At 46.0% G+C, this 17,371-nt stretch overlaps 1 protein-coding gene and 1 long non-coding RNA gene across 2 annotated transcripts in view; both read right to left on the bottom strand.

Annotated features, from left to right (window-relative positions):
• Positions 1–454: 454 nt before the first annotated feature.
• Positions 455–17,371, bottom strand: part of LOC142877316 (uncharacterized) — a 41,401-nt gene continuing 24,484 nt past the window's right edge. Inside the window, exon 2 of the long non-coding RNA XR_012923819.1 lies at positions 455–4,838. This is a non-coding gene — a long non-coding RNA (uncharacterized LOC142877316). The remainder of the gene's footprint in view (positions 4,839–17,371) is intronic.
• Positions 3,750–16,693, bottom strand: pdik1l (PDLIM1 interacting kinase 1 like). The gene is made up of 3 exons (XM_076011797.1): positions 16,543–16,693; positions 12,682–12,977; positions 3,750–5,914 (listed from the first exon to the last, which is right to left on the bottom strand). Exons 2-3 carry the CDS (start codon positions 12,964–12,966, stop codon positions 5,174–5,176), a joined length of 1,026 nt encoding a protein of 341 aa, XP_075867912.1. The 5' UTR covers positions 12,967–12,977; positions 16,543–16,693; the 3' UTR covers positions 3,750–5,173.

Here is a 17,371-nt window from a genome sequence, read left to right as displayed (position 1 = left end):
AGTGGAAGAGCGCTCCAGTCTAAAATCTAACCACTTCATGTTGCTGTTTCTTCTTAAAAATCTCCAAATATTACACATTTCACCTTTAAACTGCTGCTGTGCTGGATCTTCTCCATGTTTAAAAGTGGACCAAAAGGGGACTTTTAGGTGATATCAATTCGGCACCAACATTAAACAAAATAAGCAAAGATGTTACATGACCGCAAGGAATTTGTCGTCTACCCACCTGAACTGTATTGACCAATAATAGAACGACATTTCTATCACATCACTTTTATTTAGTGTCTGGACCGTTTCAGCTTGGCGCTTGTGAGCGCAATAGGGACCAAGTGAAAAGTTGCAACAATGGATCATCCTTGCATTGATTCAGAGCAGGAAACCAACAATTAGGTGGGAACCTAATAGAAAAGATTGTGAGTGATAAACAAAAAACAACAAAAACAGTTTGTGTTCCTTCAGTTTTTCATAAACTTTATTTGTTCTTTTTAAAATATTTTACAGCAATGAAAGCCAAAACTGTCCATACAAAAGTGTGAGAGTTTTCCAGACGGTGCATGTGGATTTTATTTGATCCGACAAGTGCAACAAAACATTGTATTCAGGTCAAGTGCAGCCCTGATCCAGGTTTCTCAAGCTAGGTTTCCAGCAAAAAGACTGGAACGGTGAAGTTGCTTGTGAGAAAAAATATAATGTGCAAAAATATGTTCATTTAAGTCCAAGGTACCAGACGGTTCCCCTACACATTTCATAAAGCTACCAATGGTGCAAATTCATTTTGAAATTTGTCTGAACCTGTTTTCACATGGCTGCTGAAAGGAGTTGGCCACAGAAATTTGACTGGACCAGGACTGGAGGACCACAGACTTTCAGAGTCTCTGGGTATACCCAAGGCTACGGGAAAAGAGTACTCCTACACTGATCCCTTACCAAAGTCTTGTTTAAATTTGGGTTACCATCTCAGCTGTTCCATCATGTGGAGTTCCTGGATCAGGGCTAGGTGTTCAAGGTCCCCCGCTAACCCCCCACAAAAAAAAGACCCTGGCGAAGAGCCGAGTACCAGGCAGTTGGAGCTGACAGACTGAGCACAGACTCCTCTGTGTGTACAATTATCACTAGCACACCCACAGTATTGACCTGTTAAATACACCACGTCGTCTCCGTGATCCAAGCAGAACAAAAGCGGAACTGAAGGGGCCAAAAGTCAAACTCAATCAATCACAGCAATTTCACATGTCAAACATGTTCGAGCTCCTCAAAAGAGAACCCGTCTCACAAATATACACCAACCTTGTTCATCCTGTACAGTATGTACACATGTGCAAATTAAAAAAAAAAAAAAAAAAAAAATCTCTGATTGCCCCAGACATTGCATTCGCCTGGCAAACCTCCCAGAGGAAGTTGAGTTTCTTTCAAGGACTACAGCCAGGAATTGTTCACCCACCATCCTTGGCATGGATACGGAGGATATGGACGACGAATGTTGTTCAAACGCTGAAGCTGGAGATTTAAAAAAAACAAAAAAAACACGGGGACAAAAATATTCACATCATCGAAGCAAATCAAGGTGATCTGAAGCAGCACAGGGGGCTTAAACAATTTTAGCAGTGAATCAGAGCAGTTTAAAATGCAATGCATCTCACACACAACTACCAATTCGGTGCTCATTGAGGCCACTCTTGCGTCACACAGAAAACGGTTAAGTTTAGAAATAAGGCAAAAGGAAAACAAAAAATCAATCACAGTTGAGTGGGGGTGGAATTCAAGGCTGTTTGGCAGATACTGGCGACAAGTCAAGAGGGAAATGTTTCATTTAAAAAAAAAAAATGTGTACATTATGTATGACCCAAAAGGCATAAAAAAAAAAAAAAGAGGGTGGGGGGTATGGGGGACAGGGGTCCCATGCATGATCCTCCACCAAGTGCTGCAACAACTTAATAGGCTTAGAATTAGCCTGTTGGAAGCATGAAGAAAGGGATTACTGTAAGATCCGGAGCCAAAGGGGAAAGGAGCAGCAGTGACACAGTGAGAGCACATCTAGTCAGACACAACGGTATTATGTATCCCAGAAAAGGAGATCTTCTGGCTCACGGAGGATGTTTGTGTGTGTGTGTGTGTGTGTGTGTGTGTGTGTGTGTGTGCACGTGCGCATGCTGGTCTCTTCTTCCCTGAAGGTGAGAGGCGATGCATGCATAAGTAGACTGTTGGCTGACATTGTCTTTGCCTGGTAAACAAACAGACGCTCAGTTATCGCGCTGGATCCAGCCTCCCCAGAGCTCGTCGACACCACGCTGTCGCCACTCCAAGGTGGGGGGCGGAGGGGGAAACGGGCACCCCCCACCCCCAGCCCCACCCCCAGCCCGTCACCATTTCAACATCCAGGTCCTCCTGCCCAAAACGGAGTCCGGTGTGAATATTCATGCAGTTCCTGCGATGAGAACGACTCGGCCAACTGGGAGAATTAAATCTAAGTTGGGGAGGAGGGTGAGGACAGGGGAGGAGGTGTGTAACAGCAGGGATTGTCTGCCAAGTGCAGGTGAGGGGGGGGGGGCACGCTCCCAACAACAACCTGTGTTTTCTCCGTAGCGCAGCCGATTTGCTCCGTGATTCGCTGCGATGGCGACCGGAGGTTTCGTTTTTGGCGAAACCGTTTCCGATTGAGCGAAAACTGGGCGGTACGGCGACGTACTTGGAAAAGCAACGCACGCAAGCGACCGTTTGGAGGCAAAGTAAGTGTCGTACTTAAAAAACCCAAACACGCACCCCGTACCCTCCCCCCCAACTCTCCCGTCGCTATTTCAACATCCAGGTCCTCCTGCCCAAAACGGGAGTGCGGTGTGAATACTCATGGCAGCCGCCGTTCCTGCGATGAGAACCACTCGGCCAACTGGGAGAATTCAATCTGCGTTGGGGAGGAGGGTGAGGGGGGTGACAGCGGTGTGGGGGTGGTGGGGGGGCACATTCCCAACGATAACCTGTGTTCGCTACCTTCGTAGCGTAGCGTAGCTGATTTGCTCCGTGATTCGCGGCCATTGCAACTGGAGGCGTCGTTTTTGGCGGACTCCTTTTTTGACTGAGTGAAAACGGTAGTGGCTCTACTGCGACGTGCTTTCGAAAGCAACACAGGCAAATGTCTGTTTGGAGGTAAAGTGTTGTAAAAAAAAAAAAAAAAGAAAAAAAAAAACCAAGCACGCATACATGCACGCAGTAAACTAAGTCTGTTCTGTTGAGCAATCACTACACAGCCTTTGGTAGGACGGAAGCCAGTCGGTAAGCATGTAACAACCGGATGAACAAGTTGCTGTCGTCGTCAACCGGGCCGCCCGTCAGCCGACCCGAAGCGACCCGACGCGTCCGATTCTGATCCGAGAACGTGCGCCTCCGTTTTCTCGGAAATCGCTCGATCGAGATTCAAATTGCACAGTTTACAGTCTGTGGTGGTTCACGCTCGGTTTTGTCATTATTGTAAATAAAAAAAAACTGTTCTCTGCCCAGCGCCGACACCACGCGTGTCATGGCTTGATGTCTGCCAAACCGATGACTGCTGTGAACTGATAATTCAGTGTTCAAATAATAGTCAGCGCATTTCAACGCTTCCAATTTGGCCAATGTGCAGCAGTCACATTTGAACAATTTCTACTTTTAGAGCTCAGAAAAAGCTTGCGTATCTTTCATAGTTCCCATCTTTTTTTCAACAATTACAATTTCTTTTTTTCTTTTTAGCTGAATCATGATTTAGAGATTGAGTCCTGAAAAAGTCCACATAAAAAAAAAAAAATACAATGTAATGGCACCAGAATAATTTGGGTTTGCCTACAATGAAGTAAACAGCAGTTGTCATTTAGCCTCAATGTCACTGGAGTTGTTTGACAAGGCTTCTCTTGTCCCGTTGGTTGGTTGCACATTCTGTTCTGGTGCTTTGGGCGGGTCCGGGACCAGCTCGCTTATCTTCAACTCAACCGCCAGTCAAGAGAGAACACCAAGCGCAAGAACCTGAAGGCTGGACACTCGCTGATAAACTGTTGCCCGACCACAAAATCCAACATGGAAAACAAAAGTGTGTTTTGACTTGGTTCCCCCCCCCAAGCACCAAAGTTTTTGCATTTCAATCGCTGGTGTCGATGAGCAAAACCGAGCCCGATGGTGGCGGATCAGTCTACAAATACCATCACAGCGTGTGTTTTCAATTACCTGAGGACTCAGGGCCAGATCTGCATTTGACGCCAGACCTGAAGCAGAATACTGACAAAAGACATCAATGCTGGTGATTGTGGACCGGGCTGAAATCACTTTGCAAGGTCTTGGTTGTGTTAAAGCTACAACGTGGCTTCGAAGCGCCGGCCCTTTGGATTGTTGCGATCTGTGCGGTGACCACAGGATGATCGTCTCGTATTGCATTTGGGGAGCAACTAGCACCGAGCCTGCGATGGTATTTGCACACCGACTGCTGTCGCTCCAGAATTTTGCTTGGAATTCGATAGGGAGGAGGCTGCGTTTCGCTCCGTCGTCACGCTCGGGCGACTCCGCGAGGAGCCGAGATGCGATTGGCCTGAGAGTAAAGCTGCGCTGTTTGCGCTCCTCCGCGCCGGAGTGGACACTGCTTGGACTGCGAGATGAAGCTGAAGCCGCGATACAAAAAAAACAAAAGAAAAAAACAACAACTTACTGTTCCCTCCTGAAATCAAACACCACCCCCCCCAACCGATGTAATGCAACCACCTAACGTAAGGGTCACCAACAACACCAGGTAGCCCCCCCGCAAGGAACACGAGTCGCCCGCAGGCCTGTTCTACATATAGCACAACTCTGTGAGCTCCATCTGAGATTCAATTTTATCCAACCTTGCTAAAGGCTGAGGTTTTCTATATTGGTGAAAGCTTCACATCATCAGATCATGCCAAATTTTACACACTGGATCTTTTAAGTCATTGTTGATGATGATGGAGAACTCATTAACCGTGACTAATCCGTGTCTTCACAGAGACGAGTATCATTAATAACACTACATAACTAAAGGCCAACTGAGAAAATGTGTTATTTCAGGAAAGTGAAGCAAACTGGTTGTGTGACCTTTGTAACGACTCAGTACCCGTGAAGAGGCTCTCAGGTGGCGGTGACCCCTGACCCTAAATTGACAGTCGTGGGCGAGGCTGGATTGGAGCGGCCCATGGCCCGATCACGTGTCCCAGTCCAGCTCCCGGCAGGCGATGCGCACCAGTCTGAGCTCCAGCTCGAAGGCGTCGGGCCGCTCCTGCGGGTTGGCCGACAGCATCTCGCGGATCAGCTGCTTCATGTGGCTGTTCATGCTCTTCTTGCGGGCGGGGATGAGCAGCTCCATCTTGGGGTTGCCCAGCAGGGCCTCGCCCAGCGGCACGATGTCGGCGCCCTGCTGCACGTAGCTGCCCAGCAGCTCCTTCTGCGTGGCCACGTGCACGAAGGTGATGCGCTCCACCATGGCCCAGATGATGACGCCCAGGGCGAAGATGTCCGCCTTGGCCGTGTACTGGCCCTCCCACACCTCGGGCGCCATGTAGAAGTCGGTGCCGCACGCCGTCGACAGGAAGCACTTGTTGACGCTGGCCGGCTCCTCGGGGTTGAGGCCCGACGCCGAGCACACCTTGCTCAGGCCGAAGTCGGCCACCTTGAGCGTGGGCTCCGTGGAGCCGGCCGGCGTGCGCGCCTGCGAGATGAGGATGTTGTCGGGCTTGAGGTCGCGGTGGATGATGCGGTTGCGGTGCAGGAAGGCCAGGGCGCTGCCCAGCTGCAGCATGAAGCTGGCGTTGGTCTTGCGGCTGGGCTTGCGCGAGAGCAGGTAGGCGTTCATGTCGCCGCCGTCGCAGAAGTCGGTGACGAACCACAGGTGGTAGGCGCAGCACGGGTCGAACGTGATCTCGCCCTTAAGGGACGTCTCCACCAGCTGCAGAGGAGGGGGTGGGGGGGAGGGGGGGGGGGGTGACAGACAGGAGAGCAACGTCAGAGTGGGGAAGGAGGAACGATTTCACTGGCCGTGTGGTGCTCAGAGGCCTCAAGAATCCCTTTGAAACACATTAATAAGGCATCCCGGGTCATCCCACGCTCACCTGCACTGAATTCAGAGGTTCTCACAGCTGCTCATAGATTTCCTTCAAACAAGAAAATTGACGTGGAAACTTTACGCTTAAATATTAATGGGACCTTGAAAGATCCCATCACTCCAATGATAAATTTAAAAAAAATAAAATAAAATAAAAAGCTATTCCCAAACCAATAAGCTAATGGGACCCCCTTGGCAAACAAACAGACAATGCTACAAAATATGGAAAGAAACATCAGTTTTTAGTACGTTTGTTCTGACTTTTATTTGCTATTCAATAACGGTTACATTTCTTTAGCATAAGAATACCAATCAACTCGCAAGTTGATACTCGTGGTCATTTTTCTGTATGGCTTTAAAGTCAGACTCAATGCATGCTGCCTCACAGTTATTTGCAATACATAAATATATATAATATATATAAATAACGTGGCCATTAATTCAAACTGGGATAAATAATTAGTTGGAAAGGTATGCACCAGGTCCACAACACAGTGATAAGGTAAAAGGAAAGTAGGGCATTTAAATAGAAGCACGCAATAGTCATTTCTACATCGCCAACTGTTTCTGAGAGAAAAGCAAACAGTGGAGCTGAGACCACAAAAAAGGTGAAGGTCTCAAGAATGTGTCACGTTTTCTTTTTCTTGGTCCTTTACTGCTGTCCATTAGGTCTAATAATGTCAAAATGTGAACGTGACCATGAAGAGGACTGTTCAAATACAGGACTAAACAAATAAAGTAAAATAAACAAATAAAGTAGAATAAAGTAATACCATTTCTTTTTCTTTTTTTTTCTTAAATGTTATTGAAACAGAACATTTAGTGGTCGACTCGTGGGATCAGAAATATACATTTGTGAATGTTGGGGGTCAATCACCTTCTAAGAGAACAGGATATTGTGCAATAGGCACAGAAACATTGAACAATTGTTTAGTAGTTCAGACATTTAGAGAAGTTCAGATTAAGTACAGCGGTAAAGGTTATGGAGTTGTATTGTGAAATTTCATCAGAGTCAAACATGCAGAACCTGCTGTGAGTAGTGAGTGTTCTTTAAACAGCCTGCAGCACCGCCGCTTGCTCCAACCGTTCATCCTCAAAGCAGCATCGATGCTGCTGCACACACTAGCAACCTGGTGAGGTGCACGGAAATATATTTTACAAAGGGAGGAGATGTGGCACTTCTTTGAAAGAATAACTTTTACCTGATGAAATATTCAATTTGTCACTCTCTCTAAACCAGCTAGAAGGCAGCCGCGAGCTGAGACAAACATCTGGGAGCATTTACCAAGTCAACAAAAAACGATCCGTGTATTTCACTACGCAAACTGAACTGAAGCAAACGTCTAACGTTACGAATCATCTGGGCCCGGGAAGGGGAGGAGCTAAAACAAAGGCAACTGGATTAATGACTGCAGGTGACTGAGTCACACCCGCACGGCAGTTCATTCTGAGCTCAGCTTCTGGAGATGCAGTTCACTGCTTTGCCAAGACAAACACCACAAAGAGTAAAGAACTATTTTCGTGTCTTTGTCGTTTAGGTTCCTGTGAAAATGTAGGATTTGAAAAGGATTAAAAAAAAAAAATAACTGCAAAAAGACAAACGCAAAAACCACTCGTGCATCGCATTACAGTTTGAAGGACTTGTTTTCTATCAGCGGATTAGTATTACTTTCAAATGTTGCTCTGGTTAGTACTCTGACAAGTGGAAAGGTAAACAGAAGAGCACTCTAGCCGGTAGTCTGGAGCTGCGTTTCCATGACCTCTAGAATTGCACAAAAACCTAAATATGGCAATAAAAAAATTGGTGGTGGAAACACCTGAACTTGGAAAAACCTCTCGAATGTGGCCAAAAGGTTTTGACGCTCTGTGGTTTTTTAAGACGTATCCATGTGGAGGTATATCGCAAAAGTGTCATGGAAAAACCTTTTTGGGCATTCACACTCGCACAAATGCACGCACAGCTGTGGACAAATATCGAGTTCCCAATTTTCCCTGGCATGCATGTTGCTTTCGGGACTGTGGGAGGATCCGACGGGGACGGAACCCGTGACCTTCTCGCTGGTTATTAGAATTCACAGATGAGTAACTGGCCTGATGGAAGCCCTGCTGTTGACACAGCACGGCCAGCAGGCTCGGAATGCTGCTGTGGAACTTCGGTTGACTGACTGGCAACCCTCTCACAAGAACGCACCTCTTCAGTCCCGGAAGGAACCTTTACTTTTCTTCTTGATTTGATGTCACTTTGACAAGGACACACGCGTCTCTGCTCTGCCAACAAACGCTGGAGGGACAAACGTCCACTCCAGGTGTTTATTTTGTCCTCCTAGATCGCTACAAGGCCAACTGATAATCGGTTCCTTCCAAAAAATGTTGACGGTGCAAAGCAACAGCTTTCATTTCAGAAGAGGATTTATTTATTTCTATCGGATCCTGCGATGAGCTAAAAGAAAACGTGAAAAAAAAGGCTCTGAAAATAGGTGCAGTATGAGAGGCTTAAACGTTATAGTCTATAACCTATTTAACAAAGTGTCTAATAGAATATTTCACGCAGTATCCACCAGCATCAGTTTTTCCTGCATACTTTTACAATAAAAAAAAAAAGAATGTTTAAAAGGCAATGGGTGGAATTAGTACAGCACTTATTTAACAATAAAATAACAAACTGGGGCAGACAAAGATTCATTTCCAAAATGACATTTCAATCAGGGGATACAAAGAGGTTGCCTTGTTCAATTCAGACAGTCACAGTAATTAACATTATTTGCTCGTTGAATCTAATCTCAGAATGAAATGCGTTTCAAAGTTATCAATCTATTCCAGTGGATGGAAGGAAGCCATCAGTTCCGACTGCTTTGGATGGAAACTTTGCATAAAAAAGAAAAAGAAATAATAAGGCGACACGCAGCAATTCCTGGTGGAAACCCGGCCGTAAACAAATGGCTGCAAATTTGTTGTCGCACGCCAGCGGAGAGAGTGGACACAAATCACCCGCGCAGTTTGGCACGGTCACATAATTTGGTTCCATTATCACCACTTTTTTTTTTGTGTGTGTGTGTGTGTGTGTGTGTGTGTGTGTGTGTGTGTGTGTGTGTGAGCGAGCGCTGGAACATTACAGTGCGATAAAAAAGAAAAAAATGAAAAAAGAAATAAATAAACCAAAAAAAAAAAATACAGAGCTGAAATAAAAGGACTCTGGGAGAACATCCAGCGCTGAGCGCCGCACAAAGCGGGATGGATGGTCTGACAATGGCCGCCGTGCCGCTCAAAGGCTATCATCGTGTGTGTGTGTGTGTGTGTGTGTGTGTGTGTGTGTGTGTGTGTGTGTGTGTGTGTGTGTGTGTGTGTGTGTGTGTGTGTGTGCGCGTGTGTGCTCCATCAGGCAGCGGGGAGGCACTGCGACATGACAGGCTGCAGACAGGTTGACTGAGCATGGGGGGGGAGGTGGTGAGGGCGGAGGGGTTAAGGGGGGGGGGTCAGAGAGACAAGGCCGATCCCACCAGAAGGGTCCATCCAGCTCGTCGTGGAGGGGAAGAGCGCGCACGGCGGAGCTCAAACGTAAATAATCGAGGGGTAATTCGCTTTGTGCAAAGTTGCAGAAAAAAAACGGAAAAAATAAAAATAAGGCTGCCGAAAAAAAGGACGAGGTGGCTCAGAGGGGGAGAGAGAGAGAACCTATAATCTCATCATCTGAGTTGTGTGGCGGGGGGTGGGGGGGGGGGCCCTCATCAAAATGGGCTTCCCACTCATTACGCAAGAGAGTCCAATCAGAGGGCGCGTGAGGTGGCGTGGCGCTGCCCCGGACCGCTTGCTGAGGGTCTCCGTCTGCTCTCGCAGGACTGCCTTCCAGCAGAGCAGAGCACTCATCGCACCCGCACTGCTTCCTTTCAGCTCCCCCAGCACCTGCTGAGCACGGATCACAACCGCTGCGTTTCCGTGACCCCTGGAATTGCGCCAAACCCAAGCATAAAGAACCCGCCGATGGAAACTCAAGCTCAACTTGGAAAAAACCTCCCAAACAAAGCGGAAAGGTTTTGGCGCTCTAATGGAAACACTTTTTCTGGCATTTTTTTGGGAGTGGGAGTGGGAGTGGGAGTGGGAGTGGGGGTGGGGGTGGGGGTGGGAGTGGGGGTGGGAGTGGGAGTGGGAGTGGGAGTGGGCTCAGCTGGGGTTATCCCTCGCCGGGCGGCGCGCAGGGAAACGTCGGGCCGGCCAAGAGTCAGACGGCCGAGCGCGAAAAGCATTTTGGCTTTTTGGCAGAGCGGGCAGAGCGAGCGGAGCGGCGGCTCTCCCGTGGGGGCGGCGAGGACACGTTGAACGTGGCGCCCGCTGATTCCCCGCGATCTGCGGCGGTCGCTCGTCGGCGCGACGGGCCGGGCCGAGCCGAGGCGAGCCGAGGACCGATTCCCCCGTCTGTGGCGGAATTTGGCAGAGCGGAATGAATGCTTTGACGATGCGACAGCGAGTCGCTAATTGCTTGAAATGTGCACCTTGGAAGTTGGTTTGTAATTCTATTAGTTCCTACTGCTTGCCAACAACACAACTTTAAGAACTTCTTTTTAAATCAGGAAGTGCGTGAAATTCATGGAGAAAATGACTTTTTGTTTTCACTGCTATTAAAGTACTATTAAATTCCGTAGGTACAGAGTAGTAAAGTCCATACTGAGTTGATTGGAGGAGTAGGCCGGCCTATTCTTTTTTTTTTTTTTTTTTCAAATGTGCAAATTTGACAAAAACGCTATCAAAAAAATTTCTACACGTAAAATAATATGGACAGAAAATTTAAGGAAGCAAAAATTCTTTAAAACACAGAACAGAAAAAAACGAGTGCGCTATTTGTAAAGGGGTGAGAAGAAGCACAGCTATTGTGGTGTCGGAAAGCTTCGAAAACAGGTTCTTCGTCTGGATTATCATGACGTCCACCTGAGCCGGTCATCACAGTCCACAATAAACAATGACAGTCGATCCATCACGGCGCTGTGCGGGGTGAGGAAGAGTGCACGGCTGCGGCTCAGCGCACCGCCAGTGCATTTTTTTGAGGGTCGCGCGACGTGGCTTTTGTTTGCGTGCTGCACACCGCACGCAATTTTCTGGCAAAGTCACCGAGGGACTGCGCTCCAGGTGGAGGTCACGCGCAGATGATGGGGGCGGACACACAGTCGCACAACACAAGGGAAAGTTTTTGCCGACGCACAATGTGTTTTTGCATTTTTGGTTCGCGCGCATTCTAATGGCACAATTTGCCAGAAAATCTTACGTATCTACCAAGTTTGAATTAAATGAGGAAAGACTTTCATAATGTGCTGGTTGAAATGTGTGAGGCAATGTTTTGTCACAATGGAATTCAAAGATGAAACTATCTGACGGGGGGGGGGGGGGCGAAGCATCTCAAAAGGTGCATTGTTGTGCATAACATCAGCATGACAAGGTGTGTCAGGTCATTGATTATTCTGGACAGGGAGTTTCAAAATAAAATGAGAATTTTAGTTTTACTTTTACCTTTATTGTTTTACTTCTTCATTTTGATTTTTCTTTTACTCTCTGTGCATGTTTTTATGAACCGATTGTGCAGCTGAGAAACTGAACTTCCTTCAAGATAAATAAAGTGCTTTCATATCTGTCTATCTATATAACAAGCTACAGAATAATACTGCAGTGGGGTACGCACACCGATTGGTTCCTCCCCATATAGCACTTCTACACACACGTGATTAATGCGAGTTCACACCTTAATGACTGGACAGGATAAAATCACTATAATAGAACTACTCAACAGGTAGTTCCTGAACCAACCTCTGTGATTCACACTCTAGGGCAGGCATGGGCAAACTACGGCCCGGGGGCCAAATACGGCCTGCTAGGCTTTTGAACCCGGCCCGCCAAACTTGAAGAAAATATATTAATTGTAAGTAAGTAGTAAAATAGCTGCATTTCAACCTTTTTTCAGTGTTTTCAGAGTCACTGCAATAAAGAGCTAAACACGGTGGGGCTTCAAAGACACTGATTTTGTTACACTTGTAAACACTTTTGTTCATTTTCAATTGACATTAAAGCACACGTTTTTCTGCATACCCCATGATTTTTTCCTCCGCTGAGGTGGCTCACTAAAACACTCCATCCATCTGCTGCTGCCCCTGCCCCTCTGTCCCATTTTAGAACCCATTGTGGCCGCACTGGTCAAAGAGTTGGCCCAGCCCTGCTCTAGGGGTCACAAGCTCTACCTCTGGGAATAAATCTGCATCGTATAGAAATTCAGAGCCACTCCTGCTCGTCATTGGCTGCGTTTCCACAACATTTTGTTTTTCAAAATAAAAGCGATATTTCTATTCTACAAAGTACAAACGTACGATTGCAATTCACAGGTGTTTCCATTGAACAGTGCGAAGCGCATAAGCGAGAATGACTTTGATTTTGTTTGTTCGCGTTTGTCTGCCGTCAAGAGCGGCTGTTATATGTTTCTCTTTGATTACTTGGAAAAAACATTCCCTCTTCTCCGTCCAAACAAAACGCGCCCTTTCCAGTTGAAAAGAACTGGTCGTGTGACGCTGTACTGCTGCTGTGTAAATGCGAAAAGGTGTTTGCAACGAGCCGCCAGCGAGGCCGCGGACCCTCACCTCCAGGTAGAGTGGCGAGCTGGAGCCGTGGTTCATTCTCTGGGCGAGGTGGTCGCGCTGCAGGATGCACTCCTCCAGGTGGATGACGTTGGGGTGCTGACTCTGGATGCTGCTCAGGGCCCAGAACTCGCGCAGCGCCAGCTCCACGTTCTCGGGCGAGTGGCAGCGGATCTTCTTCACCGCCACCCGGGCCCCCGTGCGCTTGACCACCGCCTCATAGACCACGCCGTAGCTGCCGCGCCCCACCTCCTGGATCAGCTCGTACTTCGGCTGGCTGCTGACCATCCTAGTCCTGGCTGCGGGGCGACAGGGCGGGGGTTAGTGGGGATGCGCCGACACCGATACCTGTATCAGGTATTGGTACCGATACCAAAGTTGAGCACTCTACTTGTAAAATATGTGCCGATACCACAACGCCGATACCAGGTAACATCTGTATTAACTTATATCTGTCTGAACAAAAGGGAACCGGGTATACCGACACCAGTTGTACATGTATACTACCAGTCAAAAGTTTGGACCCTATGAACTGAATGTATTTTCCTTCAGTCTCATGAGGACTGACATTGCAGTTTCTCACTGAAGGAATCAAAACTACGTATGAACACACTTTAATTGTAGGGAACAATTAAAGTGTAAAATAACTAAAACAACTTTCATATTTCAATTCTTCGTAAAAAGCATATTTAGATTTATTGAAGGTGTTTTGCTTTGCTGCATGATGACAGATATCTTGCTCGTATATTTTGATGTCTTCAGTATCTAGAAAGTTGTAAAAATGAAAAAGAAAATGCATGAGAAGGAGTGTCCAAACTTTTGTCTGGTAATAGTTCTGTTAAATTTGTGTTCGTACTGCAGTGAAACGTGTGAGAGTTCTAGAAAAACATGCTGAGGAATGTTGTTCAAATGACAGAATGTCTGTCAAAAAAAATCAAAGTAATTCTATAATATCTACAATGTATTATCAAGTACTCCGTATCCGTAAGTACTGAAATGCAAGTACTTATATTCTGATCATTCTGTAAAAATAAAGAATATACATAGATCAAGGGTCTTGCTCCCAGTTAGCTGTCATCTTGCACCACATTTCTAAGGAAGCCTGGTGTGGACAATCCGGCTGCCTGACAGCGCATTTTCTAACTAAGGCGACTGCTCGCATCTTCAAATAAACCAACGATGAAGTAGGTGGACGAGTTCCACGAGATCCACGTTTGGACGAGCAGGCCACCGCTGTAGTTCACTGGCAAGCTCAGGAAGGGGATAGGGAGAGTGAAAGAGACTGCAATCTAAAATGCAACCACATGATGACGCTGTTTCTTCTCCAAAATCTCCAAATATTACACACTTAACCTGAAAGTGTAAAAATGTTTCAGCAAAACAGAATTTCATTCACCTTACATCCACATTGGAGGCCAGTTCAGTGAGACAACATCAGGACTAAAACAGCTTCACAAATCGTTGGTCAAGTGACAGGACCGAACAAGAGAATATAAATGACTTCGCACTTTAATGTTGCATTCTGACAAAGCCGGCTTTTGTCTTTGCACCTCTAAAATAACAGAGCGTGCCAAGGCAACCATTGTGACTAAACACTGCCTGGAACTGTGAACGCAATTAGTGACTGCTTGCTCAACTTTTAACTTGACAAGAGTCCTTTCAGTGAGTCAACAGGCACATTGTCAAGCTGAATACAAGCCATGAACAGCTTCGGTTGGCCCAACTGGTTTGAGCTAAAAGGGCAGTCATAAAAACAATAAACATTATAGCCTTGGTTTAACAGGAAGTGTCATCGATATCTACAGCATCTTGAGGTCAGGGCGACACCAACACAACTATTAATGAACAACAGGAAACAAAACAAATACAGAGTGAGATATAGCTTTAAAAAATTGTGATGTTTTGAAACGTAAAGAAAGAAATCCTGACGGAATTATTTTCAAAGTAGATGCTTTAATGTTGTCTTGGGTTAAAAACAGTGGGGGGAGGGGGGGTGGTGGTGATATAAGTACTGACTGACTATATTGGGAAATGTTTATTTTCAGTACTAGGGTTAAAATGGGTACAATGTACTACTGTGGTAATGCTGTACCTTGAACGTTTTATTAATAGTTGTTGGTTATTAGCCATGAGGACAAAACTGTTCAATGCAATTCATGTTGGAAAAAGCACACACTGCCAGCATGCAATACAATGAAACACCACTAGAGGTGTCAATCCATTATCTAAACAATCAATGAAGATAACGGGGGCTGCTGGGGTGGGTGCGTCACAAAAAAAAAAAAAAGATGACATTTGTGACACATTTATTTACGTCAACCTCCTCACTGGAAGTTTTTCTCCAGTCATCTGTTCACATTACAGAGGTACAAGCGCGTTGATGGGGGTGACCGTGACTCGTCATTTCACTTGACTCTGCTCCTTCAGAGAGGTTTCGCAATAGTCATTCAACTACAGTGATATGACTGTGCTTTACATTATTAGACAAACCCCTTAACAGCTTGTCGTCTTTCTAACCATGATTTTTTTAAATTACTTTTTTTTTTCTGACGAGTCGTATTCAAGAAGACACAACTCAATGTTAAATGGCATATTTTTCATTAAAATGCATTTTAAAAGATGACGCTTAAAACAAAGAAATTTTGTTACGGGTTTAACCAAATTTCTTTGTTTCTTGAGAGAGGAAATTAATTATTACAAAGGGCAGAATAAACGTATGGCTTGATAATACTGGAGCACGCTCCTATATTAAAGAGTCATTGTTTTCAGTGGTGAGTAAATGTGGAAAATATTTTATAAACAAATAAAAGTCAACTAAAAAACGTTTCTAAACATACAGTAACGTCCTTTTCATTGTCAACTTCAAGTCATTTTATTGCTTATTTAGGTATTGCTTTGATTAGTTATGGTTCCAAAACGCGTGTCATGTCAATACAACATCAAAGTGCTATAACATTATAGTCAAAACACAGAGAATTAGTCGAACGTCTTTGCAGCAGTGCGTCCAGTTTACCCATCTTACACAACTTTACACACATCGCTTATTGCTACTTGTTGTCATTCCACATCAAAACGCAAAAATTACCATGAAAGAGAAACCATCAAAGTGAGCACTGACACCGCAACGGTCAGGACGACAACAGCTGTGTCACATCTCTCCCAAAACACCTGTCCGTACTCGTCCTCTCGCAAGCGAATAGTACTAACAAAACTTCCGCCGTTTAAATGTCAAAATGCGCGTCGCTGAGTAAAATATCATCCCCCCCAGCCGGACGGGACGACCGCCAGAGCGGCTTCCTTGCTTACTTGACCCGGAAAAAGAGCGATAGCCGGCGGAGCTAACGAGCTAATTAACGTGAAGACACTCCACTGGGGCTAATTGGCTAACAGGCTAACGGCAGATAACAGTGGCCTAACGACGGCGTTGGGCTGAGCTAACGTTAGCCTCATCACGTTAACACCAGCTAACAAAGAGTCCAGCGTCTTGGTATGTATATATTATATATGTCTTGCATCTTTACTTATGTAACCCCCACCGAAACCCAAGGGCAACTTCATTGATATTAACTTCTATCTGCAGCGGTGGGGACATAAACGGGGGGAGTTGCGCAACCGGCCACTGACAGCTTATTGTCCCGTGTGAGTGTGGTGAGAACGCGCACGACCCGTCCAGAAATCCAACCACATTCCTCACAACAGCACACACACACACACATACATACATACATACGCGCGCGCACACCTGCAAGCCCAAGTAGCCAAGTAACCCACCGCTGACAAGACAATGGTCTGCGTGAAAGGGGTCGCGGTAGGGGCGGGTGGAAAAAGCCCCGCAAACTTGTCACCTTTTTTTGCGCTTCTCACCTTCGAGTCGCTTCCCTGCGGTTCATTTGTTGTCTTCCTCACTCTCCCTGGCAGCCATTACCGCCGCCGCCGCACACGTTCTGCGCTCGCAGTCCAACAACCAACGAGGTTTTTTGTCAAACACTGACTGGACGACGTGAGAGCGTGTGCAGCTGCCGTGCAGCGCAGCGCAGCCGCCGCAGAGGTGGCTAAACGCACGCGCACACACAAACCGGGAAACGACTTCCGCCTGCGCGTTTCAAAATAAAAGTTCTCCCCCTACACCACCACCTACCTGTGAGCGCCTTTTTCTGCATGCATTATAATTTCATCATAAAACACTTAGAGCTGAAAGGAAAAAAATAAATCAAACATAGAATTTTATTATTATTATTTTTTTTTTGTTCTGAAATATAATAATGATGTGGCGACTTGTCTAGGGTGTCACCCTGCCTCCGCTCTGTGACAGCTGGAATAGGCTCTAGCTGACCCCCGTGATCCTGAATGCAGGAAAAAGCAGATATTGAAAATGGATGGATGGATTCTAACAATTAATTTTGTATTTTTTTAATTTTCAATCAAAAAAGCTCATGATGGCTACTGTACATTTCATAGTTGTCGCCTATGTCGACTGTGAAATATATAACTATCCTAATTGATTCACTTACTCTATTGATTTTAGTCATGTAAATAATTCTTGAGCTGGGAAAAAGTACATAAAAACTAAGTGTAAAATAATTTCCCTCACTTGTTCAACTAGGTTCAAACGTTACGTTTTATTGTGAAAGAAAGCTAAGGGTTTTCCGGCTGCACAAGAGACTGATTCTCGCGGTCTTTCCTAAAATTCCGA

Source organism: Nelusetta ayraudi, unplaced genomic scaffold (assembly GCF_046127955.1).
Source record: "Nelusetta ayraudi isolate G7.1 ecotype Tasmania unplaced genomic scaffold, CSIRO-AGI_Nayr_v1 ptg000135l, whole genome shotgun sequence".
Taxonomy (NCBI): domain Eukaryota; kingdom Metazoa; phylum Chordata; class Actinopteri; order Tetraodontiformes; family Monacanthidae; genus Nelusetta; species Nelusetta ayraudi.
This window is presented reverse-complemented; position numbering and strand designations above follow the sequence as displayed.